Source organism: Bombyx mandarina, chromosome 01, assembly GCF_030267445.1.
Source record: "Bombyx mandarina strain Sakado chromosome 01, ASM3026744v2".
In the NCBI taxonomy this organism is placed as follows: Eukaryota; Metazoa; Arthropoda; class Insecta; order Lepidoptera; family Bombycidae; genus Bombyx; species Bombyx mandarina.
This window is the reverse complement of record NC_143208.1, coordinates 9,897,249-9,925,247: the sequence shown is the minus strand read 5'-3', so window position 1 is coordinate 9,925,247 and position 27,999 is coordinate 9,897,249. Positions and strand designations below refer to the sequence as shown.

The following is a 27,999-nucleotide window of genomic DNA, read 5'->3' as shown; positions in this document are numbered from 1 at the left end:
TTAAAAAGAGCTCTCAGCGATAGATGACTTGTTTGAGTCTAGCGGTGTGCCGTATGTTTAGCATATGACATTACAACGTGAAGTATACTTGCTGTATTTATTTGAGACGTGGGATCGTATTCTCGATTGTATAACAGCTGCTTCGCGCTTCAAGCCGACATGCATGATTGATTGGCGAGATGAGAATACGCCCTACCCTACCTGACCTCCCGTTGATGACGTTTTGCGGTACTATGCTGATATAGTACTCAAAGAACGCCGCTTCTAATTCTCCGACAAAGCCCTTATGCTGTTTCTGTACTACAGTAGTCCAAGTTTCGTCGAAATCGGTACCGTTATTAAAATGTTGAGTCCCGTGAACTCACCTACTAGTCATAGCTAGCTAGTTAGCTAGAATAGCCCCTTCACCTACCAGCGAACGTGTAGGGAAAAAAATAAAATTGTAATTGTGTTTGCGGTAAGCGTTGATGGAGGAGAACGTCCTAGCGTTCGGTCGTGGAATATGCAAATCACGGAACATCCTGGGCCTTTCACAAATCAAGTGTGTGACTCCACACTAAAATCTCAAAGAGAGATCAACATCTGCATTCAAGTGGTTAGACTCACTTCGATTTTACATCCTTTTTTTTTGTCAGATTGATCTCCGGACTTCCGCCCTTCACATCCTAACGTGTTTACTGAAGAAAAAGTATCTTACAATCGAACACGCTACTTACTAACCATCAGATAGGTACTTCCGAATCCAATCAACTACCTCGAATATTCTCGTATGTACATGTATAGCATATAGTTCAAATATTTTGAAATACCTATTTTGAATATTGAAATCAAACCCAGTTAATTTTATTTAGCTTTTATCTACCTTTTATTTTATTTACCTTTTATCCAAGCGACATCCGTAATCTTCACTTAAAAGAATGGAATCTTGATTGCAAAGGATTTAGGACTAAATTATACCATTGGAATTCATGTTGTCATAAGGCTCATATAAGAATGAAACGTCTTCTTTTGACGGGAATATGTAGTAAAATTGATGTCGGATGACATTCGGAGGAGGATGTATGATTCGTCCATGCGTAAGTATATTCGATATCATTACACAGTCCCGGTTTTAAGCGTTTGGCATCCTCGTAAGACTAATAAAAGATAATGCTACCAACATAACGAAGCGTAAAACTGAAACAGTGAGCTTAATGTTTTCAACTTGCTTTTGTGAGGTCAAACTGTATCGGGAATGTATTTAAGTGTTTAACGGGTTTTTTAATCGTTGTATACGTATATGGGAAAACTAGCTCACTTCCCACCTGCTGTTTAATAGTTACCGAAGCTCGCTTCGCCGCGACCCGAAGTGGATTCCGTTGCCCAACGTGGTCTCTTGAACGAAGTCTCTATTGTAGTCTAATAACTACTGTACTACAATTTATACTACTAGGCGTGACTACTTCTAGTTTCTGCTAGCCTAGTAATATCTACGTGACGAGAGGATTAGGTTTTGTCGTAAAAATCAACAACCAAATACTCATAAAACTAGTTGGGTTTAGAGTACGAATAATTAGTGAGAATTTTTAGCCAGTAACGATTTTGCTTCTCAAATTGGTTCATACTTGTGTGCTGACATTTCAGATTAATTTAACGTTTAAAAATTGCTTGCTCAAAAGCCTTTTTCGACACTTTAACTCGCCCGTACCAAATTAAAAATATGCATAAAAATATTGGCCCATGTTAAGGCCCTTATGAGGGAGACGAAAATTTGTTATTTTAGAGTATGTATTTACTTACATACTCACGGCCAGCGTAGACCAGATTTCGAAGTATACGCTTCAAATAGTGGTACATATTTGGGTTTGTAAACTATTTACATATATATTTTTAAACCTTAAATAGCCACTGTTACTTTGGTAAAACATTTATAGCGGTCCAAGATTACAGCTATCTCCTAAGTTTAGTGAATAGCCAATTAGTATAAATGAATATCCAATAAATGGTAGTGACCCATGGTCACACTTATAGATGGACCGGGCGATCAGTGGTAATGTGCATTATGTTTATTACATAATGCACATCACCGCTATACATCTATTTAGGAATAGATGTAATTTGATATGTTTTATGTTTTTAATTTACATAGTTTGCCGGACTGGTGTAATAACATCATCTTGTCTATTTGGACCATTTTATTGACGCAATTATCGATACGTTACGAAAATAAAATGGCTAGATAGAACATATTATATTACAATAACTAAATATCTTCTCAATTTAGTTCGGTCTCAGATACAAGTTCACACCGCATTTCGTGGAATAAAGCACTTTTTGATGTGACTTTAATTTAACCAAATCAATTTATTTGCGCATCATTCGATAAAAATGAAACTATAATTGTCCCTAAAATAACAAAATTATCTTGACAAAGACGATATTAAACTTGCTCGCGTTTTTTTTTTGTTGTTGTTTATCGTCGAACGATTTGTTACTCTTTTTTATTTGGATTTCAGTAAAATGTGACGTAAAGAGTGTAAAAAGAAACAGACAAGCACAATTATTATAAAGAAACATTTTGCCAACATTTTAGCAACAACTAGGTAAGTCGTGAAATCGTATTATGTAGATAAGAAGATATTGTATAACAACGCGGGTTATTGTGCAGGTACACAGGTGTCGATCGGGCTATTTAGCACAACGAATGAGTTTGACCGAAGAAATTCACGGTAACAATGTCTTTATAACCGGATAGCGTCGCGCACTCGGCACACCCGTCACGGGTCAGTGGTATCCAGGACTCGCGGCTCTTTCGTTGAGAAAAGAAAAACGTTGTCGAGCCTTCCGAGAAGGGGAAATATATAAAAGTGAACGCTGGCGAGGCGCGCGGTTCAGTCGCACCGCGGTTCACATCGTAGCAGCGGCCGACTACGGACTAAACGAACTCAGGTAAACTCACGCCGCGCCGCATTGCTTATTTCCGAAGTTTAAACGATTAGCGGGTCGGTAATCACTGGCGTGGTACTGACGTGCACGAGACCGTGTACTCCTGACCGTCACACACGCGCCGGTATCCGCCGCATGTCGACCACGTAATACATTTGCCGATCACCAACAAAACTACCCACCACAGGTTCAATGAGGTGAGTAAAATCAAAGAAATAAAATTTATAGTTATTAATAATATTATGCTATGCGATTTGTTTCAATAAATTATAATACAGTTAGTATCTCCAATTAGAATCTCATGAACAATAATTTCAAGATCATGACCGAAACATGTCAATAGTGCGCAATCATTTTAATATACATAAAGTGAAACTGGCTTTTCCAAGTAGTTATCAAATAAAAATTTATTGTTAACAATACATCGATATACAACTACGATGCTACTTTTGAAGTCTGTAAAACGGCTTAGGCTTAATGAAATAGGTTAACCTTGTTGAAACAAAACAAACTTTAAAGCGTCACCGCGCAGTTAAAACCTTCCAACATTCACGTGAGCCTGAACACGAAGTTAGAGAACTAAGTTTACACCACAGCCTCCGTAACTCGGCGAACTGCGTTAAATACTAATTATGTTCACGGCCGTGCTATCTAATCAAATTAAATGTCGCTCGACTATTTATTTTCTTTTCAAGATTTTCAATTTTTTTCAATGAGTGTCCCCGTCTAAATGATTTGCTTAAAAACAGTTTATCAACTGTAGTGGACTGTATGATTAGGATGGGCAAGGAACTTGATAAATAAACTCGCGAGGATTGCACGTATAAAATTTGTATATTTTTACAATTTTATAAATCGCGTACAATAGCACGGATGAAAAGAGAATTGACAAAACTAAGACATTCCAAAATTCAAATTCAAACGTAATGTCAAAAACCACAACCACAACAATAAAAAAGGTTTTATACCAGTTTTGTTGGGTTTCCAACATCAACAACAACAACAACACAGCGTAGGCTTAAGGTCACGAAACATCAGTTTCTCCGTCGGTAATAAGGAAAAATGAGCATCACCGACACGATAAGTCAGGCACGTTTGTTCTTTAAATTTAGTAGTTTGCGTTTCTCATCTAATGTAATCACGCTGTAGAAGAATAAAGCGGGCTAATACGAGTACTTGTCATACACAGCTAATATGAATATAGGAAAATTTACAGAATGTTGCACGAAATTAATAGTAAATGACGGTTGATATCGATATAAATAAATTAAAAGATATATTCTTATGGAATTAGAGCTATCATCGTATACGATACATTAAATCGGTAATGTTCGGTCAAAAACAAGGAAACACAACTCGGTAACCTCCAAATTTGACTAAAATGGACGTTGTTAATATATACATGTTACTGAGAAGACGTTATTACATATTCCTTTGAAGTATCACAGCCACATGTTCGTTCAGATTTGAAATAAGCAGTGCAGTTCGAATGTAAAGTATGTTAATAATAATAATAAACAGCGTAAGTTATCACTTCAAAGGTTGCTTGTTCATTAACGTTAGATGTGCCTAAATACTGGTCATAGGACCTCATGTGAGTCCGCACGGGTAGGTACCACCACCCCGCCTATTTCTGCCGTGAAGCAGTAACTTAATGCGTTTCGGCTTGAAGGGTGGGGCAGCCGTTGTAACGATACAGAGACCTTAAAACTTATATCTCAAGGTGGGTGGTGCATTTGCGTTGTAAATGTCTATGGGCTCCAGTAACCACTTAACACCAGGTGGGCTGTGAGCTCGTCCACCCATCTAAGCAATAAAAAATAATAAAAAAAACCTACAGTTTTTAGATACTGCTGGACGCTATAGACATCATGTGAATGGCAACTACACTCCCTGAAACATGAGGTCTAACTCCCATTGTATAGCATAGTCGCTGTCACACTGTTGAAATCGGAATGCATTACTAATTCGCGGCAGTCTGGTGGAACTTCGCGTGCAGGGTCACAAGACTTTACTTCCAGCTAAAATTTACGAATATAATAATGAACTAGTTAAATTACGCAAGGCATAGCATAGCTTTGACTGACGAGATTGTCCGTCTCCCGAAAGAAAAACTTATAAACTTTATTTTTCTTTTATATATTTCTGCACTCAAAAATAATTCTGAAGCCGACAGAAAGAGTAGAACATAATGATTTAGAGAAAAAAAAAACATGATATCCTAACTCACTGACGAAACATGCTAATTTGCTTAAATAATTTTAATAAAAATTGCAAAACATATAGACAAATAAACTGCTTGGGTGTTAATTAATTTGTTTATTGAGTATATTGACCAATAAATGGATGTATCTTCAAAGGCAAAGATTACGTTTTCAAATAATAACAAAATTCACTCTAGAATTTCAAGGCTGTGTATACCTAAACGTATAAAAATAAAATAGTATTGGTTATTATTTATATTGGGCACTTTAAGAGAAAACATTCGGCCTCGCCGCGAATAGCTCCTGTATTAAGTGCGACGTCACTAATCCCACTATACGATCATAAAATGTCTATATCTCTTGAAAGTAATCTATCCCATCATCATAAAATTGACGCGCGGCAGTAAAAACATCCGTGTCCTATAAAAGAACATTTCAATGTAGTACAATTATGTACAATTTAACAACCTCAACACACACGCTTCTGGTATTAAATAATGGATTTACGATTTACTACAACGGATATATGAAAAACAACTATTTACATTAGACAGGTAGATTTAAAATCGCTTGATGACGACAAACTTGAATAACAGTAAATATTATTTTTGTTATGAAAGCAGATTACCTGATTATGTACGCCACATGTGGTCTGATTAATAAAAGCGCGTAATTTAAACCGGTATCTGTATTCAAAATGAATTACGGCATGGATGCAGTTCCGTTTAAAATTACATAATTACGCACATGTGTGTTTGATTTATTTCATTCATTGCCAATGAGGAATTCAATTACCGAACTGAAGTTAATTAAAACTGGATTTATTCGCAACGTTCAAAAGACCCATTACCATTGTTGTTGTAATATCTACAATTCTTAATAATAGTCTTACGCGAGAATCCACCACCCGTCGAATGACGATGGTATGCATGTAATAGGTGTAGTCTCTATTGTAAGAAACCATTTACTATAAAATCTAAACATCAGAAAGTATAGAAATAAGCAAACCTATATTATTGGTGGATCATATTTTGATCGATTATACCAGATGCACGTTATTTACGAAGGGAATCGTGCCAAGCCCAAAGTAACGAAACCAGTACGAATGAAAACTCCAATAAAGATAAATTCTAATCATGTTGTTTTGAATATGAGATTTGAGGATTAAATGAAGTAATAATATGTTTAGTATAATTTCAAATATTCTATTCCTTGTGATAATTGGTTTTTATCTACTGCATTTTATAAACATATTCATATATAAAATTTCAACATGTACATCTAGAAAATTAAAAAGAATATGTTTTGGCTAATGTTTCACAGTGTCTTAACACTATTTTTAGGTACACTTTTAAAATTAACATTATTATTTATTGTCATTATTATTCGGGAGTCCAACACTCATATAAATATTAGCCTATCCATTAATTACATGTATTTTCTACATGGATACCAAGTTTCAAGTCAATCGGATGCATGGTTCAGCAGTTATAACGGAACATCCGTAAAAACCACTGTAGATTTATAAATTAGTATAGATGTATACAAGTATGAATAAAATTTATTATCACAAAATTAATTGATTTGTTGGGGAGACACGATTGTCGATAATCGTGTAATAAATATGTTTTCCTCTAGTCTTTCCAATAAAGGGTGAAAAATATATTTTCCAAAACATAAGCTTAAGGAAGATTCATTTACGATCTATTTTCGTTTAAGACCTATTTACAGTTTTTATGTTGAAACAACGTTTTAAACTAAAACTTGAAACTGAACATAACTATTCGACTTTTGTGAAAACATATGTTACAGTAACAATATTATTTTAAAGTTCATTATTTCGAAAGTAATCTATGAACTAATACCGATTGTATTAAAAGTTGGAAGCTAGTTCAACAAAACTTTTATAATCAAAATGAAAATATGTTATAGCACATACTCGTATTTCATCTAGAATTGATTATGTCGTTCGGGGAATTCAAACTTTTTTAGTATTTTTGTTACTATAATATTTGCGAAATAAGTTTTAATTATTTCGATTCGGGCATGCTTAATCATGTAGTATACCCATTAGAGAAAGAGGAAATTGCTATTGTTGAATATTATTTTCTTCGGGACGAAAGAGAATTTAAATTAATTAGTCTAGCTATTCAAAGGGGGACGCTGCCAGTATCTTCGGAACCTTGCCTAAAGGGACTCCTTTTAATAATATATTTTAGTTATTAAATTATTATTCTTATTATTTATTAATATTATTAATTTAGTATTTAATTAACTTGTTTTCTTATTTTTATTAGCTTATTAATAAACCATTTTATATAAGTAGATTAATATTACAAAATAATGACACTAGTAATATGCCAACATGATTCGAACTACTTTAAAATTAATTGCTGAATTCCAAAAACAATAAGTTATTATGATTAATTTTACTGTATGGTAAGTATGACTTATTCATTTAAGACCTCATATTTCGAGGTGGGTGACAAAATAGACGATGTTGTGTCCATGGACTCCGGAAAACACTTCATTCCAGGTCAGCATTAAGGTCGTCCGTCCATCCACCGTTAAAGTGCAAACAAATATTCTGATAAATCTTAAATGCCCAGCGAAGCGGGCGAGTACGGCTATTCCCATTGCTATAGACGAGTAGTAGTTTCTGAAAAAATAAAAACATAGATACTACTACTATTCAGCGAACAGACGTCCACTGCTGGACATTAGCCTCCCCCAAGCCACAAAGATCGGTCCTGCACTAACTGCATCCATCGGATCCCCGCGACCTCAATAGGTCGTCGGTCCATCTTGTGGGAGGCCTACCCACGCTACGTCTTCCGGTACGCGGTTGCCACTCAAGAACTTTCCGGCCCCAACCACCATCCGTTCTACGAGCAATGTGCCCTGCCTACTGCCACGTCTCTATTCTTTGGGCTATGTCGGTTACCATGGTTTTCCTACGAATCTCCTCATTTCCGATTCTCGAAGGGAAACTCCGAGTATAGCCCTCTCCATTGCTCTTTGGGTGACCTTGAACCTTCTCATAAGGCCACGTCTCAGTGCAATAATAAACATAGATATTTACTTGAAAATGCCACTGATACAAAGTGCACACTAGAAACGCATAGCTGTTAGGTATATACAAAAATAATCATGCTGATGGTCTCATCAAAATTATGCAAATTGGTTTTGACTTATCGCTACTTGGATAGACCTTGCTGCGTAACATAAATAACATATGACATTCGTTGTCAAGTTGAGGCTGTGCGAAATTAAACAGCCCTTTCGATGCATTATGCGAGATGCTCTGCTAACAAAGTTTCAATGTAATTATTTCTCCACAAACGAAGTTAAATCGAGAGCTCGTACATTAGACTTCGCCACTAAAAGGATATTGGAAAGTATCAAGGTACACATCATTTAATTATATACCGCGCTAGGGAAGCATTTTCGAAGCCCAAACGCTAACAAATTTCACCTCAACATAAATGAATGACTATGAAAGTATATAATATAGTAGGCCAAATATAGTGTGAGTAGAATTAATATTTTATGGATAAGTAAATGAAGATAATTCGAAGAATTGATTTGTATTACATGACGTGCACGAAAAAGCATTCCCATAGCGTTCTTTTTTTTGTCGGGAATTAACATACACTTCGTTGTTTTCGAAAATTTCCCTGAAATCAATATTAGTGCGGCTCTCTACAATTTTAAAATATTATTATTTTTTAATTATAGAAAAGTGAAGTCAAAATAGTTAAGTATCTATTAAACATCTTTAGTGTTTTAATTTTTGAATTTTATAAGAAAAAGACAAAATTGTTTTTGTCAAGTGCCCATTGACGAGCATAAGTTATCAATAATGTTTAGAAATAATCAAATTGGAGAAACAAATTTTCCCACTTTTACCACAAAAAAATCAAAAACAAAACAAAAGAGGACATTTAATATTTAATTTGCCTAATCTAAATATTAATAAAAAAGTTGGCAAAGTTCGACCAAAATCCACCGCGATTTTGGTTATGGTGTTGGTTATGGGTTACGTACGAATGTTGGTAACTTTTTTTTTGGCCGTATGGGACTGAACGGTCCATAGATGGAGCCTTTGAGGCGAAACGAAGACTCTGGAAGGTTGACTGGCTCGGTACGGTAGCCCGTCGGGCCGCCTAGGCCAGTCTTTCCCAAAGTGGGCGATAACGCCCCCCTGTGGGCGCTGTAGGCCTAATGGGGGGTGGTAAAAGACCCAGAAAAAGATGGGGCGTTGTGTAGAGGCTTGGGAGGCGATTTTAATTTCATCTAGGGGGACTCTTAGTGGTTTTTAAGTCGGTAGAAAAAATTGGGGGCGCTAAAAACATAACTTATTCTCAAAGTGGGCAGTAGACAAAATAACTTTGGGAACCACTGGCCTAGGTGGTGCCTCTCGTGTGCCGGGATACTCCGATGGTTCAGAACCAGCCTACCGGTCGCTCTTCTGATTATGCCACTCCTTGGCGATGCGCTAAAGTGGAATGTCGACCATTGGGCAAAAACTTTTTTATCTATCTTCTATCTTTATATATAGTTATAAAAATGAATTGCTGTTCGTTAGTCTCGCTAAAACTCGAGAACGGCTGGATGGATTTAGCTAATTTTGGTCTTGAATTATTTGTGGACTTCCAGAGAAGGTTTAAAAGGTAGTTAAATATGAAAATGCTCGGAATTAAATAAAAATATAATAACAAAACAAAATTTGTAATTCCGAACAAATAAATTTTGTCACACACATCAAAATGTGTCCCCCGTCGGACGTATTTTTTTGTTTGTTCTAAATTTATTTTATACAAAAGTTTAGGTCTTTTATTTATCGATTGAGGCATTACGAAGTCTGCCGGGTCAGCTAGTTTACAATAATAATAAGCAAAAGTTCGCACTTGATGAAACCTCCCTTGTCTAAGCCTAAGCCAAAGATTTCATTATGTGCACCTCCCGGTGGTAATCTAAAATAATACATCTAAAGAAAGCCTCAGAGGTAAGATAATGAAATGGAAATTCTTTCTAAAGTCGACTGTCCTCGTTTGAGAAAAGCCGAGATAAGATGAAGCTGTTTTTATTAAAATTTAATATAAAATGAACTCAACTAGTCTATTTTGGTGCAACGCACGTAGATAACTGTTATTATGAACAGAACTACGCTTAAAGTCACGGAAATTATGTATTTTATATTTATTTCTTTTTTTGTTATCGTCATATATTATTTCATTAAAAGTACTACCATTTATGGAGAGACGCACAATCCCGCCGCCGTCGAGTGGGGGCCAGGGAGGCGGATGTCGCCCAAGCCCTGGCCCTCTAAGTGTTTCGGGTCCCCCTCACATGTCGGTCTGGGGACTGGCGAGGGGGGCCTAAGAAGACGACGTGCAAGCTGCTCTGCACGCGTTTTACGCAAGAGCATCCGGGTGATGGAAGGCCGGCTATCCTCGACCCACGCTGGTTCTGGCCCAGCGGGGTATTCCGTAGGGTAACCCACTCTAACCGGCGCCATCTAGGCGGGCTTCGGACAGTCTGCCGATCGAGAGGGCTGGTGGTTGTGGCGCCGACGACCGCCAGTCCGACGTCCCGAGGGGGAGGGTGATGGGAGAGATGTGCTCCGCACTAAACGCTTCACTTTCCCCCCTTTGCCTTGTCATGAGTTCTGTCTCATGCGAGGTTTGGACGTTGGTTGGTTGTTGAGCGACAGGAGGTTTTTGTCAGTTCGACTCTGACATATCCCGCCCAGTATCCCCAGAAAAGGGCGGAAGTCCGGCGATTTCCTCCTGACCAAAAAAAAAAAAGCCATTTATGGAACTAGAAAGGTGAACGAATTTGTTTATCGTCTTCATGTATACAGTTATCTTAATTATATTTTAATTACAGTTTTTATCATATCAAAAACATTATCTGATCTTATGTTTAAGATTTTTTTATTTTCTTAATGTCACGTATCCGTTCGAGTCCCAAATAAGTCGGACTAAATTTAAAACAATGATAACTACAAATATGTTAGGATGTCAAGGATTCATTTAATCAAGTCAAAACTTTCCATACACGTATGTTTAGATGAGTAAAGTTGTGACATTATACGACAGCGCGGATCTAGCTATGATGGTCGACCGACTTTTCGTGACCTTTTTCTCCTGATTTATAGAGTAACATAGCAACAAACGATATACGGTAATTAGGTTTAGAAAGCTGAACTCATCAGAAAACTTGTACAAGCCAAAAGAGGCTTTTACGCATCACTGATAGATAGTCAACATTTCACATTCACCATATTCATTTCAAAACAAACAACGCGGTCCCTAAAACATATTTTAAAATATTATTATAAATACATTTTAAAACATAGATTATAAAATTTTATATTAGTTAACAGACATACTTAAATATGTACAACATATTTTTTTTAATGAACCGCATCAACTGCAGTAATTTAGTTTGCAATGATCATAAGTACAATAATTCTTACGTGTTTCGAAGTTAAAGTAGGAAATGGCTCATTTACAATTACATCACAGCGACAGAAACGATCTCACCAGATCCAGTATAGTACTCGACATTCGCGGAAACTGGAAAATAATAATGTCAATTCTATAAATTATCAGGTAGGAACAGCGTTACCGAACGTTAATTTTGCAAGTTAAATTTAAATTGATGTACGATTTTAGCCAGTTTTGTTTTATTAATATTAGATTTCCGACGACCACCTTTTCCTAGTTATCGCCGACAGTTTGCTGGTTTCGCCGACAGTGTTCTGTCGGCTGTCGGCGCGGCGCGTGTCTGATGTGTTTTGGACGGCAATTGTTTCCGTATTAAAATAATAAATGGATAACACATCCTATTTACCATTCACAATGACAGATAAGCCGGCTAATAACACCGATCAACCGTTAGTATATATGATTTACTGATTTTTCCGAAGGACAAACGACTTTTTCACATATTCGGATTTAAACGTTTTTTTTTTTTAATTCACGTAAGCGTGATAATTGTCGATGTAAACTTAAGCGAATGTAGATAATGCACGCATTCATTTATCTTGTTTTATTTACAGTGTGGACGCAGAATATATTCCGACCAACTACAACATGAGAAACAACGTAAAGTAAGTGTTCTTTTTATCTAAAACATCTTATTTCATTTGAAAACATCATAAGAATGACTTAAATTCAATAAAAATATGAAATATTTACCAAAATATATAAATATAAAGTGCTAATCGCGTCATAATAAACATCGTACAATGTGTATTTCACTATTTTTTCTTCCAAAAACCAAAACATAAACCGGATTGTTAACGAGTATTCAAATATCGAAAATAAATTAAATGTTTCTTGTTTTTTTTTTGCTATATGTAAAAAGGCCAGGTTAGTGTGTATAAAATTTTAAAGAGATTGATGTCGTGATGTCGTGTCGTGTTAAACTTCAAATTATAAGTGTGTTTTTCGGTTGACAGCCATAAATAAAGTGCCTAAAATTGGATATTGAAAATCTATATTCATCATCGCATAGTCCAGAACTTTATCCACTCGAAGTACCTACTAGTCTAGGACCTTGAAAAAAATTTCTGTGCTTGTTTAAAATTCTCACTAGGGCATTGTTAGGCAACTTTTTTCGATATTACCTCAAATTGCTGATGTTAGAATGCCATAGGAGATTTACGGGCCCACCGACCACCAGGCGACTAGTGGGTGCCCTTATTGCAGTTGCGAATGCCAAAGACATTAGCAATGTCAGGGTCATTAATCCACTGCCTACACCTAGGGAATCTTTTCAAAACCCCGTTAAAGAGAGAGATGAATTTTAGTACTCCAGAAACATTGTGAAGGGATTTCATTCTAGAGCAGGACGTACATAGCAATAATTATTCTTTGAAACTCACTGTAGGTGAACACGGGTAAAAAGAATGAACTTTCCTTCGGTTAGGAGTTGTTTGGTGGTAGAAAGAAGATTATAGAATCTCTTATAGCTCCCTAGAACACTCCCCTTGGAATATACGGTGCAAAACATGAAAAAATTTTTTTTTTGCAGACTTATGAGTGGCTTTATTAGCTATTATTTACCGGAAAAAATCTATAAAAGCTGTTAGACAAATTTTGTGAGGAGAACAAACGTAATATGAAGAAATATTTGTAAATATATCAATATGACAAATGATATGATAAATTTTCCGCATTTCCACATAGAGTTCAGATTACATTACACAATCTATTAAAAAAGTAGCCCTGAAACATTATTTTGAATGACAGATTATTTTCAGTTTGCGTTTCAAATAATTGAATTCTTTTGTCTATTTATATTTTGTTCCAATGATCTTCTTTGATGACTTCAACTTTTGGTAGAAGTTAATATGTTATCAAAATGAACAAAATTTCTAAATCTCGGGTTGTGATTCTCAGAATGGATTAGAACATAATTGTGAGGCGCGGGAAAAAAGGCAATAGACACCCTACAAGCCACGTAGGCAGTCTTGATGAATTACGATTTTCTGTAAATTCTATAAGGTTGGGGAAAAAGTATTTTCGCATTATAGTATGTATGAACTTGTAATGAAATCTCTCTGACTATACTATTTGTATCTGGATGGTTTTGGTATCATTAAAAGTTTAAATTTTAAAGAAGATAATTCCAAATTCAAATTAGGAATTTGATGATGATTATGTGATTTTTATTTATTTTTCGTACTGTCAAGATGAGTGAATCTAATGAAGAAATTCGATATATTTTAAAATTTTACTACAAAAAAGGTAAAAATGCAACACAAGCCGCGAAAAAAAATTGTGATGTTTATGGACCTAGTGCAGTGTCTCTGCGAGTATTACAAATTTAGTTTAAGCGTTTTCAATCCAGAAATTTTGATGTGAAAGATGCACGTCGCTCTGGTCGCCCTATTACGGATAAAATGGATGCCATTTTTGAAAAAGGGAAGTAAGATAGGCATATCAGTAGTTACGACGTAGCTGAAGAGCTGGGAATTGACCACAAAACAGTTTTGGCGCATTTGAAAAACACTGGGTACACAAAAAAGCTCGATATTTGGGTACCTCACGAGCTCACTGAAAGAAACATAATGAACCGTGTACTCATTTGTGATTCTTTATTACGACGTAATAAAACCGAACCATTTTTGAAGAAGCTGATAGCTCACAGACTGTTGCGAAACCCGGGTTAACTCGCAACAAGGTGATGCTGTGTGTGTTGTGGGATTGGAAGGGCATTATTCATTATGAGCTATTACCACCAGGCAGAACCACTTATGCTGAACTCTACTGCGAACAACTGATGAGATTAAGTAAAGAAGTTGAGAGAAAACGGCCGGAATTAATCAACAGGAGCGGTGTGGTTTTTCATCATGATAACGCTAGACCTCACACATCTTTAGCCACACAGCAAAAATTAAGAGAGCTTGGCTGGGAGGTGTTAATGCATCTGCCTTATAGTCCTGACCTTGCACCTTCAGATTTCCACCTGTTTCGGTCTCTTCAGAATTCTTTAGGCAGTGTCAGGTTAACATCACGAGAGGACTGCGAAAACCAATTGTCGCGGTATTTTGATCAGAAGCCCCAAAATATATATAGCAATGGGATCATGTCCCAAAGATGGAAAAAAGTTATCGAACAAAATGGTACCTACATACTTTAGTTAATAAAATATATTAATTTTTTTTTATGATTTTTCTTAAAAAATGCGAATAAACTTTTTCCCCATTATATTATATCGAACCAGTTTATGTGTCGCGTTTTTATAGACAGCATATACGTTTTCCAATGCGATGCGCTGTAAAATCTATGAACTTCGATATCCGCTTAGTACCGAGCAGTTTGACGTTCGAAGGTAAATCTATGTAATATAATTTATTAGGTATTTCTATAAGTTCCTATTCGGTTTTGTGTCCATATATTCAAACGTGATTTTTATGCAATCAATTTAGTTTTATTCTGTTTAGTGTCTTTTATAAAATTCAACAGAAAACACAGTCGAACTTCCAGATTTTTTCTCAATTTACTAAAACATTGTGTAACACAAATTTCGATTCATTAATCTTAAATCCTATTTATAAATAAATAAAGGCGAGGAAAATGAATTGAGGCAAAGCTTCTGGGACTATAGATCCATAGACTACACAACATTAATGTTCATAGAGTATATAATCAGTGAGCCAAAAAATTAAGAAAATCGTGTTTATGCAATAACACACCACCACGAAGTTTCTTTTTGTTTGAAATCCATAGCGACTGCTTTGAGTGGTCTCATTAAATATACCTGAATATTACAATAATAATTGTTAAAATTACACGTATTATGCATGGATGGAATTATTATGCGTGAAAAGTTTGCACGTAAAGAATGGGGTTATCTAATTCAATTTTATTTTGTTCCTCCTATAAGTACAGCGTCAACTCCTTTGATGATACTTGCCTCAATATTAACGAAGATACCCAGTATATATTTTGTGTACGCCATACGATTCTACTTTGGATAGGATCGAGACTTATGAATTTACTATAAAACCGTTTCCAACGATGATGAAAACAAATCTACATGTAATAAAAAGCTAACGACCGAAATATTTTGACCTCTCACTGGTAATGTATCCTGTCTTATTTCAGTTAGAAAGCATTCATGCATTTCGATTTGTAGGGTAGTTGAGTTTTTAAAAAAAAAATTTATTGCTTAGATGTGTAGCTCACTCGCTCTTGGCGATAAGACCGCCAATTGTACTTTTTTGTTTTTAATGTATCGCACTGTTTATTTATTTTTTGGTGTACAATAAAGAATACTCTCTCTCTCTCTCTCTCACACACACACACAGCCCACCTGGTATTAAGTAGTTACTGGAGCCCATAGATATCTATAACGTAAATGCGCCACCCACCTTGAGATATAAGTTCTAAGGTCTCAGTATAGTTACAACGGCTGCCGCACCCTTCAAGCCGAAACGCATTACTGCTTCACGGCAGAAATAGGCGGGGCGGTGGTACCTACCCGTGCGGACTCACAAGAGGTCCTACCACCAGTAATTACGCAAATTATAATTTTGCAGGTTTGATTTTTTTTCGACAACACGTTTCCTGATTTCAAGGACAACGATATCCGCATTGAACTGTGTTTCGATTTCAGTAATAGACAATGAGGTTATCTGGCAAAAAATAACATATTCGTTTTCGCGCGTTAATTATTGTCATTTTGTTATTTTTACCGCATCGGATACTTTCGTTTTTGTGGTGAAGGACAACACAAATAAAGTGTTGTTCGTCGACATTTAAATGCTGAGCCAACTAACAACAAATTATCTAAAAAAATATTTGTTCTGGTTTAAGTTTATTTGGATACAGCAAAAACAAACAATATCTGGTCTGTCACAGTTCATTTAATATGAATTCATTCATCATCACATTAAGAAGCTGGTAACAAATTAGATAGGTGCCATAGAAAACGTGGTTTGAGAATAATAAGAATATGATTACGAGATTACACATATGTATATTATATATGAAATTATATAATATAATTTCATGCCATAAAAAACCGAAAAGAATATAATTTTTTTAGAAGAGTCCTTAAATACATAAAAAAATTAAATTAAACGAAACGTCAGGTATCTTACAGGTGTACAGGCACGTGTAGATAAACTAAACCTATAAAAAATATCAATTAGAATTAACAATTCGACCGCGGCGTTTTACAATTACTGTGTTGCCATATTAAAAACTTTAGTCGTTAGAATGTAACGTTCATAAAAATCATTACAATTCAAAACGATTATCGCTTAAACGGTTTCGGGTATTGTATTAAAACACAAAAGGGCAACTTCGAAGGCAGCGATGCAAATCTTCTATAATTTATTTACCGTAAAAATGATTTCACGCTATAGTTAGGCACATAAATATCTTACAAGGATAAGCTTTAAATGTCCTGCATAAAAAGTGTACTATGCCAAAGAAAATGATATTTACAGTCATGTTTATTTAGTTGAAAATTAAAAAAGTACGATATTTAAAAAATACTAGAGGTCCCGCAGTAGTCGAAATTCGACTTTAATTAATTGGAATTGTAAGTTTGTACACTATTATGATTGTATTTTATACTTCTATAATCACAAATTACGCCAAGACTACACCATAAAAAATATTAACAAAGACAAATAATATTTAATCTATTCTCAATTTGACAACAGACGTCAAGAACAAAAGCTCGACAATAAATAGTATGCATGCGTGTGTGCGTCAAATACAGGGTAGTGTGTGTAATGTTTTCTTTATCGATTTAATGTATCTTTTATGCATTATTTTAAAAAAATATTAGCGTTGTGCACTTCTTCTCTATATTCTCTATAAGTGTGGAAAATTTCGTACTCCTCCGTCTGCGCAATTTTCGTAAAAAGGGATACAAATTTTTGCTTCACGTATTAATATAGGTATATAGATAATTTTTTAAGATACAGATACAAATTTTCTAAGCAACTAAACACAATTATCAAGTTGCGAAGATAATCAGGATACCTAATTTTAACTTAATCAACTTGTGAATTTAGTTGTCAATGATTAATCGCAATTATGTCTTGTATGTCATTGAACTGTTGAAGCCCGAATTAAACAATAGATGTGCGTGTAACGGTATGCGCATATTGTCCTGTCAAGAAGTCCTAACTTGCCTGACCGTTAGATGACTACGATTGTACTTAATTTATTTTCAAATCTTCTAATCTTTAACGTTAAACCGCAAGCCATTGTGTATGCTTATTGGACCGGCTCCAATCATTGTATGCAATCAGGAAAGCATTCGTATTTCATTTTGAATTGTCATTGAAGTTTTAGGTGCGAAAACCACGGCATTATTAGCATATCAATTCTCTCCGAACTGTGATCGTGCGTAAATAGAAGTAAATATACTGAATTACCTTGACATGGGTCCGGTTTAGTTATTACGATGACCGACCGAGAAGTTAAATGAACTCATTAGAGACATTGAACTTGTAACACTCATTATGGGTGAACAGATAAATGCTTAATACTTCAATGAATCGTATATGTTTGGAACGATTGCATCATTGTTATATCTAGTGTTACCTGTGGTCACTGATCAATTCCAACGTAAGTCTCGTGCTATTACGAGAAGAAATCAAGGAATTCTAATAACAATTTTACGTAATAAAGCCCCTCTGGGCCCTCGTAAAAATAATCGTAAATAACAAAGAAATAATATCTTATTAAGCTGTCTACTTTGTCCACATTAAACGTTCTCTGCTCTCTAAATAGCTTCTTAACTGCCTAAGCATTTAATTTCCTCAAGCGATTTCTTCATATTGACCATTCTCTACTTTATTCGCTCAGATTCATGATTATTTTCTATCAGGTCAAAGAAAATACCAGCCATACCTCTAGTTAGTTAACTTAATTTGCTTCTAAAAGTGTTTTTTATAGTAGAGCATTGTATTCAGATGACTCAAAAATTTTGGCGGCACATTAATGATTTAAGATTTACGTGTTAAGTGTCGTGGATTTTGTAAATCGGATGACAAACAAAAAAACTTATATTTATATCAGATGTACAATTTGTATCATAATTATGTAAAAACATTAAAGAAAACGCAAGGTGACACGAATTATGTAAAGTTACTAATAGAACTTCATTAATAACTTAAAAAAATAAAATACTCGCTTACGAAAGGGAAAATAAGAAATACATCATGATCTTAGTAGCATTATCATCGTTATTGACATAATTCCTTAGGATTTTATCATTTATTTCTTTGAAGTCTTCCCATTAATTAATTTTTATCGCAATCAATAATACTTAAAGGTCCGTTGATATCCGTCGTAAGTAAAATGTTTAAATTCTTATCACTGTGCAATAATAAATGTTTTCCTTAAAATAATTTAAATAACGTAACCTTTTCTAGACATCCGTCTTATTACTTATCTCCATATTAGATCCCTTTCCAAACAAACTTATCGCATCTGCGCATAGTCAACATTTTATAACGTAAGTCACAAAAACAACAAAGCAACGAAACTAGCAAAAAACCCAATAAACATTGATGGCCTCCTTGATACCGGTTACTTAAGATATTTAAATAAGAAACCGAATATTTAATCTGAGATTTCAAATATATTTTTAATTCAATAGAGGATTCATGCTTTAAAACTAAATTTTGTTACTGATTGTTACCACATCGGATTAATCGTAGACTACCGACCGATTGCCATAATAATGGAAATCTCGATACGGTCAAAACAAGCACTTAACAGTCGGCAAATATCGAATACAGCTCGTGTTAGTAGACTGTTTTGTTGTACACGGTGTAAAGTTTTAGTTGACACCTGGGAAATTTCACTACTTGCCATAGGTGAAAGTAGGATTATTGCTGGAGAGCGCAACAAAGCAAGCTAAGTGCGGTCGACTCTGGCACTAGTTAAAGCAGCTTTTGTGACTTAGGGGCGAGTGCAACTTTGATGGATATTTGTAAATCTGTCTGAGAGTCAATTGCTCCCACTTCAATAATTTACATTTTGTAAAATAAAAGACAGAGACAATCCACTCTTCAAGTGTTTAGTCCGTTTAAGGAATTGAGTGAACGTAACTATCCAACCTATACAGAGACTGCGAATTCGAAATCGATCCTATAATATATATCTCTAAGAGACCGGTATTTTCAAATCATGGCCCAATCCCTCTCGTGAGCGTATTACGAAAGCTTAATCATTATTTTAATACTGAAATGTCATCAAATCTTCAACCACGGGTATTGTGGGGTACGAAGTCATTGTTTGCAAGCTCAAATTTTTTTGGCCTGAAAAATGACTATTCTGTTTTCCCAAAAAAAATACGTCAACAGTTACATTCTGAAATCTTCGTGAATCTGGTTATTTTCTATTGAAATGTGCAATAGTAGCCATCACAAAAGGAAATAAATTTCATTTGCCAAAACTAGACAAACGTCGTAATTAAAATATTCCTAATGATTGAGCAGTAATACCTACTGTTTGCATATTTCTCCCCCAAAGCAAAATACCATTCGCTATGAAACGTAGAACGATCACCAACCATCAGTAATCGACTAACAATTCTTTTAACATCATGTTTCTCATTATGATATCCAGTCATGTTATCCAGGATGAAATGTCAGGGAAACTCCTAATGACATTTAAGATGCTCGTCAAATTTATACATATATCGATTGCCAGAGCCGGCACCGCGGCGGCGAAAGTGAATTGTGCATCGACCGTATATATTGCAAAAGTCAGTCTCGTGAAAAGCAAATCATTCAAACCACTACACATTTTGATGTCACTTTCCGTATTTAAGCCAGTATTTTTTTAAAGTTCCAAAACAAATTTTGGAATTCAAATATGCTCGTGACATCAACCTAAAATATGTGCCATTTCATCCACCCAAATCAAAACACACAAATGTTTAACATATTAGTCGTAAATTATAAATTAAGGAAAGCAACGCCATTGTTGAATTGATTTCGTCAAAGTAAAACCCGGTCGCGTTGAATATCAAACATTACGGTACGATAAATCAGGTTTCAATTGTTTAATTCATCCAACAAAGAAGTTATCTTCACTGTGTGAATTTAACTAAAGAATACAAAACAATGTCAGCATTTTTTGCAGTACTTTCGTAAAGCAATGCCAGGATTTCAGTAATTACAATGTAATCCTAATGGAATAGGAGCGAAGGGCATGAAATACGTTGTGTTGTTTTTCTTACGTTGGAAGTACAAGCCCATTAACTTTTTGATACGGGTACGTTTCGTGAAATACAGAGCAACGCAGGCCTGGAATCTTCCGTGAGACCCCATAAGTTCATAAGAAGGGATCAAGCGAGATTCCCCCGCGACTTCTTTTCGTTGGTACCAACGAAAAATTGCGGCCAAAAGAAAATTAGGTTACCAAAACAAATTGAAATTTGGAAGCAATTTTCTCCCTCAAAGAATAGCCACTTTCAATTATGTTTTTTATATAATTTCACACAAATGTAACTATACTATCACAAACTAAATATAATCAAAAGACCAAACATGATTTAAATTAAGTTTAAAATAACATGGCGAATAAATAACTGATCGCAACCATTTTCTTCGAAACAAGAGGTGGCTTGTTCAATTGAATATTATAACACTATAAGTGGAACCCGGTCACGATTCACTGTGACTAGGGCTAATTGTATGAAAAACATCGATTTCTTGACATTACTCGCACGCCACCCACGGTACGTTCATTGTCCATATAACAAAAATCTTACCTGGAGTTCCAAAAACAACAACTATACCACAAAACATGAACAATGACAAAAATGACAAAAACATGAACATACAAACGAATTTCGATTTTTATTTACATTTAATTATAGGCTGGACTGAACAAAATGTATTTATTGCCAGTGATCTCAATTAAAGTTATCGGAGTCTTCTCTGTAGGGAACATGAACCACGTTTGTCGATTCAGTAACGTCGTATCGACCACGAATTATAAGCGTACCGTGATTATTTATTTTCCTCAACATTTTGACATGAACACTGTGAACATGCACATGTGAGTGACACTGAATAATTCATAGTATTTTAGGTTTAAGTCTTTCTTTTACACCAACGTACGTGCCACTATTTACTAAATTTGTAAGAAAGTTAAACTGTAATTTTAAACAATGAATTTTTAGTTTGAATTACGCTCGCCCATGCTCATACGAGTAATCGTTCATTCTCAAAACGAAATATTTTCGGAAGACCCTTAAAGTAAGTTATAAGTAAATAGGCAAAAAAAAGTTGAATCTATACTTATATAGGTATATATAAAAATGAATTGCTGTTCGTTAGTCTCGCTAAAACTCGAGAACGGCTGGACCGATTTCGCTAATTTTGGTCTTGAATTATTCGTGGAAGTCCAGGAAAGGTTTAAAAGGTGAGAAATTTAAAAAAGCTCGGAATTTATAAAAACAAACAATTGTGTTTTTCCTTTGATGTGTCCCCTTGATGTGTATTTTATTTATTTGAGGCACTACGAAGTCTGCCGGGTCAGCTAGTAGAGAATAGAGATTTGCTTTCTATTGATAAAACACAATTATGAAAGTTAAAATAAGAATTTATTAAAAACGTTTTCATGATTTAATGTCGTAATGTCGCGTAATGTTACAATAAAAAATTCTGTAATTCTGCAATTCTATAATATTTTTTCTGAAAATCTGGAAAAAAGTTTTTTGCAATTCTTGAAAATAATATAAGTGATGTAATCGTACAACTAATTAAAATAGTAAAATAAAATTATCATCGCAGGCAATCGTTCTGGCGACCTCGCACTGACGCTGAGAAACGATGGATGATGATAGCTGGAGTGGCCGCAGTGCTCGCCGTCGCGTTCTTGGCAGCCTTCATCGCCAGCCTTCTCCTACGAACAACCAGCGACATAAGCGGTAAGATTTCATGCTACACCCAAAACGCGGCTTACAAGTTTTCCAGAACATTCAAAACCTGAACACATGATATATAGTTAGTTTAAACGGACAACGATTTTTTTTAATAAATCAATGATTTTTTTTCTCCCGACAAAAATATAATCCACATATTTATAAATAAACACAAACTACAATTGACCTGAGAACTACCAGAACAATCGTGGGATAAACTATAATGGTTCATTGAATTACATCACTGTTTCACAAGCCACATTTAAAAGACTAAAGTAAGTCTCTAAATAAAATATTGGCTTTATATATATATAAATGCAATAACGGCTAGCGTAAAACTGCATTCCACTAAAAGTACCCATTGATAATATAAAATCATGTCAATTTAAATGTATCTGCGTTAAGTGGGATATTCGATTGTGTACAATGGAAATTTTATTTTTTAAACTCTAGTTTTTAGGGCGTATTTTAAGACCGCGCGAGTAAATATCGGCAGTACCGTGTCTGGTAGTATCCAGATCTGAAAGATGAGTCAGGCGTTATACAATTCAACTGAAACATAGGCCAAAAACTCAGGTCAAAAAGCGGACGGCGCTATTCACGTTTTGATGTCCGTGGGCTCCAATAACCCCATTTAAGCAATTAAAAAAAAACCAGATTCAAGCGAAACTACAAGTTCCTAAAATACAATAAAAGCGATTGTCACTCGTCAAAATTCATCAAATAGTTTAGTTTTGAGCTGAGTATTTATTTCGAAATTAATTAAGTCACAAAACGATAGTCAAATAGGGCGGTGAATAAAGGTGCATTGTTAAACTCATCTTGGTATGCCGATCGAATGTTTAATGAGAGAAAATTCTTTGTATTATTCAAATCGTACTGTTGAAATGTATCTATTAAAACTATATGCGAATAAGTACTAGATTCAATATATTTTTGAAAATTCAAAGTGACTTTTCTTAAGTTTCGGCTATTGAAACTTAAGCAGTCAACGATTTTTCTTAGTATGCGAATCAGTGAACATATTTAAATAAAACTTATTATTTTTCAATTGGTTTCAGAAGCCACACGTGATTTTCAATTGATTGACCTAGCTTTAGCCTACTTTGAATATCTATGATAACACTATGCACTAAAACGTAACTACTAAGTTCAGATTTGGTTAAATATTTCAAAATTTTTAGAAAAAACAAGAGTACGAAATCACATTTTAAATCTTTGCTAAGAGAGTCAAATATCACAGTAATTATAATATGTACAATTGATCCCAAATGCGTAGGCAACTCTATTAAACTAGTTATATTGAATCATGATCTATAATGAAATTAAATAGTAATTTTGTTTTTTTACTTTCATGATTCTGACAAATCATGCGTCATCAATTTTAGCAACATTGTGATAATTAAAAATGACGTTTTTTTTTTAAACATTTATATTCCTCGTTCGATCGATTTCATTCAGAGCGTCTGAGACTAGAACAAGTGCTAATGTGGATATCGGCACGTGATTGAAATTCTCACATCGCTGCGCTAAATTCAACCACCAGAAGACTTTCAGTCTCAGGTGATGTGATGTTCGCATACGGTATGAACGATAGATATCTTAAACTTGTTTTTTTAAAACTAAACTCGAATTGTTCTTTCTTCTTTTTAGACTTCTTTTTATAAATAAAAAAAACTAACCATTCAAAAACATTCGAAAATTTACTAACATTACGATCGACTGTTACCAAACATTAGATCACGTTATATGTTGAAACTACAATGGCCACGCTTCAGTGCACGTACGCTCGCGACCGTCATCGCCTCGTCAACAGCAACATTAGAAAAGCAACAATACGATACCTCCTGAGGTCGATTTTCACATATTTTGTAACAAACATTGAGAAAGATAAACGCGCAATAAATATTATGGCGAATAGAATACATGGAAACAATGCATAAAACATATTTGTTAAATGGAGCGCAGTAAACGTTATTGAGGCTAGCTGTACGTACCGGCACGGACAGAATATTACAGTAAACTTCTGAGATATAATTGAAATCGTAATTAGTAATTATAGCTTATTCATACTAGATTGTGTAAAATTACTTGTTATTTGCGGTCTATTGCAGCTTAGCAAAAGGAATTAATGAAAACCTTCCTTTAACCAAGGAAACTAATAAGGTTAATTATAGGGTCGTCAGGTTAGAGCCCCGTGAGCTCACCCACTAGTTCTGTGAATCTAGTATAGCCATGCAAGGTTACTAGAACAAGTAAGAAAAAATATATAGGGTTGTTTACGTTTAAAATTCTTTTACCCTTTAACTCGGTACCGATGATGACTGAGCAGGGATATGGATATGGATAAATAAGATACTGGATGAGCGAGCCAATCAATTTCGAAGTCTTCGTGGCCTTAAATTCCACGCCCGGTGTGCTCGTACCGAGCTAAGAAATCACGCTGGTGCTCAAATCCCATAGACAGGTACCGATTTTTCTAGTGAAATACGCACTTAACACATGTTCAAGAAAAACTTCGACAATGAAGGAATAACATCGTATTAAAGAAATGAAATCCACAAAAAATGTATGATTCGTAATTTATAATAATAACCCATTGTTAAATATACCGCAAATATTCAATGTCAGTGACGGCATTCACGTTATAAAGTCTATGGATTCTGAGAACCGCTTAACACCAGATGGGCGATGAGCTCGTTCACCAGTTTAAGCAAAAAAAAAACAAATAAAGTCTCGGCCAACAAATATTCTCTTATAATAAACAAAAAATAAATTCTTACTGAATGTTTGAACTTCACTTATTATTTATTCGGGGTCGAAGTGATCAGAAAGTCAGAGGAAACGAATGCACTTTTTGAGGACAAGTTCAATACATGAAAAGGAGGTCAATATAAACTACAAAATAAAATAACTTCTTTTACGAACGTTTCGTTTTTTTTTGTCACAGCATTTAATCAAAGGTGGACGTAACTAAATTTGACCTACTATACCTATAGTTACATAAAAATTAATTACTGTCACTTTGTAAAATGTCCCCCTTTTAAATGCAATTAAGGGACTTGAAAGCGTGCACTTTGCAGGGAGAGCTGTTGCATTTAGTTAAAAGCTTAGGCTAACTTTACAAAGGTTGACCTTTCAATGCTCTTACATCAGCTGCAATTTAATTTAAAATATTAGAGAAAATTATCCTCTGGTTCTTTATTGCATTGCCTTGAATGTCAATACCTTATTGACGATGTTAAGCAACATTAACTACTTTTTTTTTAAATAGAACAGTATACCGATATTAACTTTTTACCTAAAACTACTTTAATATAGTGTACTTATGCATTCAACTACATATATATTTTATAGGTTACTACTGTAGTGGGTTGTTCCAATAATGTAAATATAGAATGAAATCAATATTAGTTTCCACGAAATAGCCATTCTCGAAAATGTACCAGCTATTATATAAAATTTTCATTTTGAAATCCTACTTGACTTTTTTTGTTTTGTCCTTAGACATGTATTACATTTAAAAATATATATTTTCTATTTAGTTTTTTTCATGACTTTTAAACATATATTACAGTCTGTTGTAGTTGTGTTTATTTTATAAATGTATGTTTGTATATGTAACAATTTATCGACATAGTTTATGAGATTGTTATTAAGTGATTTAAAGTTTTATTTCTTTACTTTGGAACCAAATCGCTCTTGTCCATGAGCTAAGACGAACACTGCTACTTTATCGGCAATAACAAGGTACATTCCTGTTATATAGAATATGTTATGTGTGCATGGAATATATTAACCAGAATTTTTTTTTGCTTAATCCGAGTGACTCCTTTTTATAATGACATTCAGTTAGCATACCATTTCATGCAAGTTCAATGACATTCACAACCAAAACAATTTTAAGAATCGAAACAGATCAAATCATATCCACAATCACAATCACACGTCACAAAATGTTACCTTCTTCCTCTTCTTCTATTATTATCGAATTTTGTTTTTGTCGTTATTTCACACAGGAGTGTCATCTCATGTCATGTCTTGTTCACTCTTTTGTATTGTCCTTTCACGATCATCCACGTATCATATATCTGCATTTTAGACATGCCACAAACTAGTGAACTGAGACTTTCTTCATCCATGCCACCTGCAGTGGTCGCCCGGGGATCAGATGACGTGGAAACGTGTAGCGCACCTGGGTGTATCCATACAGGTAAGCCAAAAAAATTTAATTGTAGTAAAATTCTGTTAGTAATCAAGATAAACCCGGTCAATATCAAAAATTATATTTGAATCACGTGGAAACCGAGAGCACCAATTGACTTTTGTACATTTTTGTATTTATATGCCTATAATTACTAAATTATTGCAATGAAAACTCCATCAACGTCAGATTACTGTCGGTGTACCTCAACAGTTAGATTATTTTGAAATAAAATATTTTTGCTTAGTCTTGTGATTTTTCAATTTTTTTTAGTACTGTGTAATAGTGTCCTCTAATAAATAATTGAACTAAAGCTCATCAATAGCTATTAGGCAATGAAGTGTATGTTATTAATACAAGATATTGTACCAAATTTTTTTGTTATTTTGTTATTTTATTGCTCTTGTAGGCCCTTGTGAGCGTACGGCCCGCCTGATGGTGGGTGGTTACCGTCGCCCATGGACGTCAGCAATGCCAGGGGCAGGGCTAAGCCGCTGCCTACCATTAAATGTTTTTATCTTTGCTGTTCGCTTTTGATTTAGTTAATATATAGTTCATATTCGTTATCCCAGTTTACTTGCTAGGATAGGACAGACTAGCTCACATTCTGTATTGTGTTGAACGGTTACCGGTACTTACAAATATTGTGTTTTTAACTCCGTTGTCTATTTTGAGACAAATCAAATCAAATCAAAAATTTATTATTCAACATAAATGAAAGTACATACTTGTTGAACGTCAAAAGAACTACCGCCAATTCACAAAAACTAGCCTTCCTGAGAAGAATTGGCAAGAAACTCAGCGGGCACGTCTTTTTTTTTAAACATTAGATTTTTTTTAAATATTCATTTTTATAATGAGTTTTTTCACGTAACAATTATTACAATATTGAAATGCCCGGAGCGAGCAACTCATTCCCACTTTGTGCAATCTTCTAGATAATCATTGAATTTATAGTAAGCTTTATTGCACAGACGTTCCTTAATAGTTTTCTTAAACCTATGTATATGTAGGTTCTGAACATCTTGTGGGATTTTGTTGTACAGGCGCACGCAAAAACGTCGTCTCAATTTTTCTCACTTATGTGTAATTGTTCGTCTACTTTTCCAACCGGACCGAACGCAATGGAAAATAATTAAAATCAATTGACGCAAAGTCAGCGGTCACGGCTGGGAACCGAAGTGTTTGTTACCTTTCGATTGCTCGTTCAATACAAATTATCTAACAGGATAAATTAAT

At 34.7% G+C, this 27,999-nt stretch overlaps 1 protein-coding gene across 3 annotated transcripts in view; it reads left to right on the top strand.

Annotated features, from left to right (window-relative positions):
* The first annotated feature begins 2,867 nt into the window (after nucleotides 1-2,867).
* Nep2 (M13 family metallopeptidase neprilysin 2) overlaps nucleotides 2,868-27,999 on the top strand; it is a 35,883-nt gene continuing 10,751 nt past the window's right edge. The window contains exons 1-4 of one of the 3 annotated variants that reach the window (XM_028177273.2): nucleotides 2,868-3,122; nucleotides 12,199-12,249; nucleotides 22,426-22,562; nucleotides 26,659-26,769. In XM_028177273.2, the coding sequence (XP_028033074.2) occupies nucleotides 3,118-3,122; nucleotides 12,199-12,249; nucleotides 22,426-22,562; nucleotides 26,659-26,769 (304 nt within the window). In that variant the 5' untranslated portion in view covers nucleotides 2,868-3,117. Of the gene's footprint in view, nucleotides 3,123-11,912; nucleotides 12,034-12,198; nucleotides 12,250-22,425; nucleotides 22,563-26,658; nucleotides 26,770-27,999 lie in introns of those variants that run through there. The other 2 variants (XM_028177272.2, XM_028177271.2) reach the window with 2 other exon arrangements.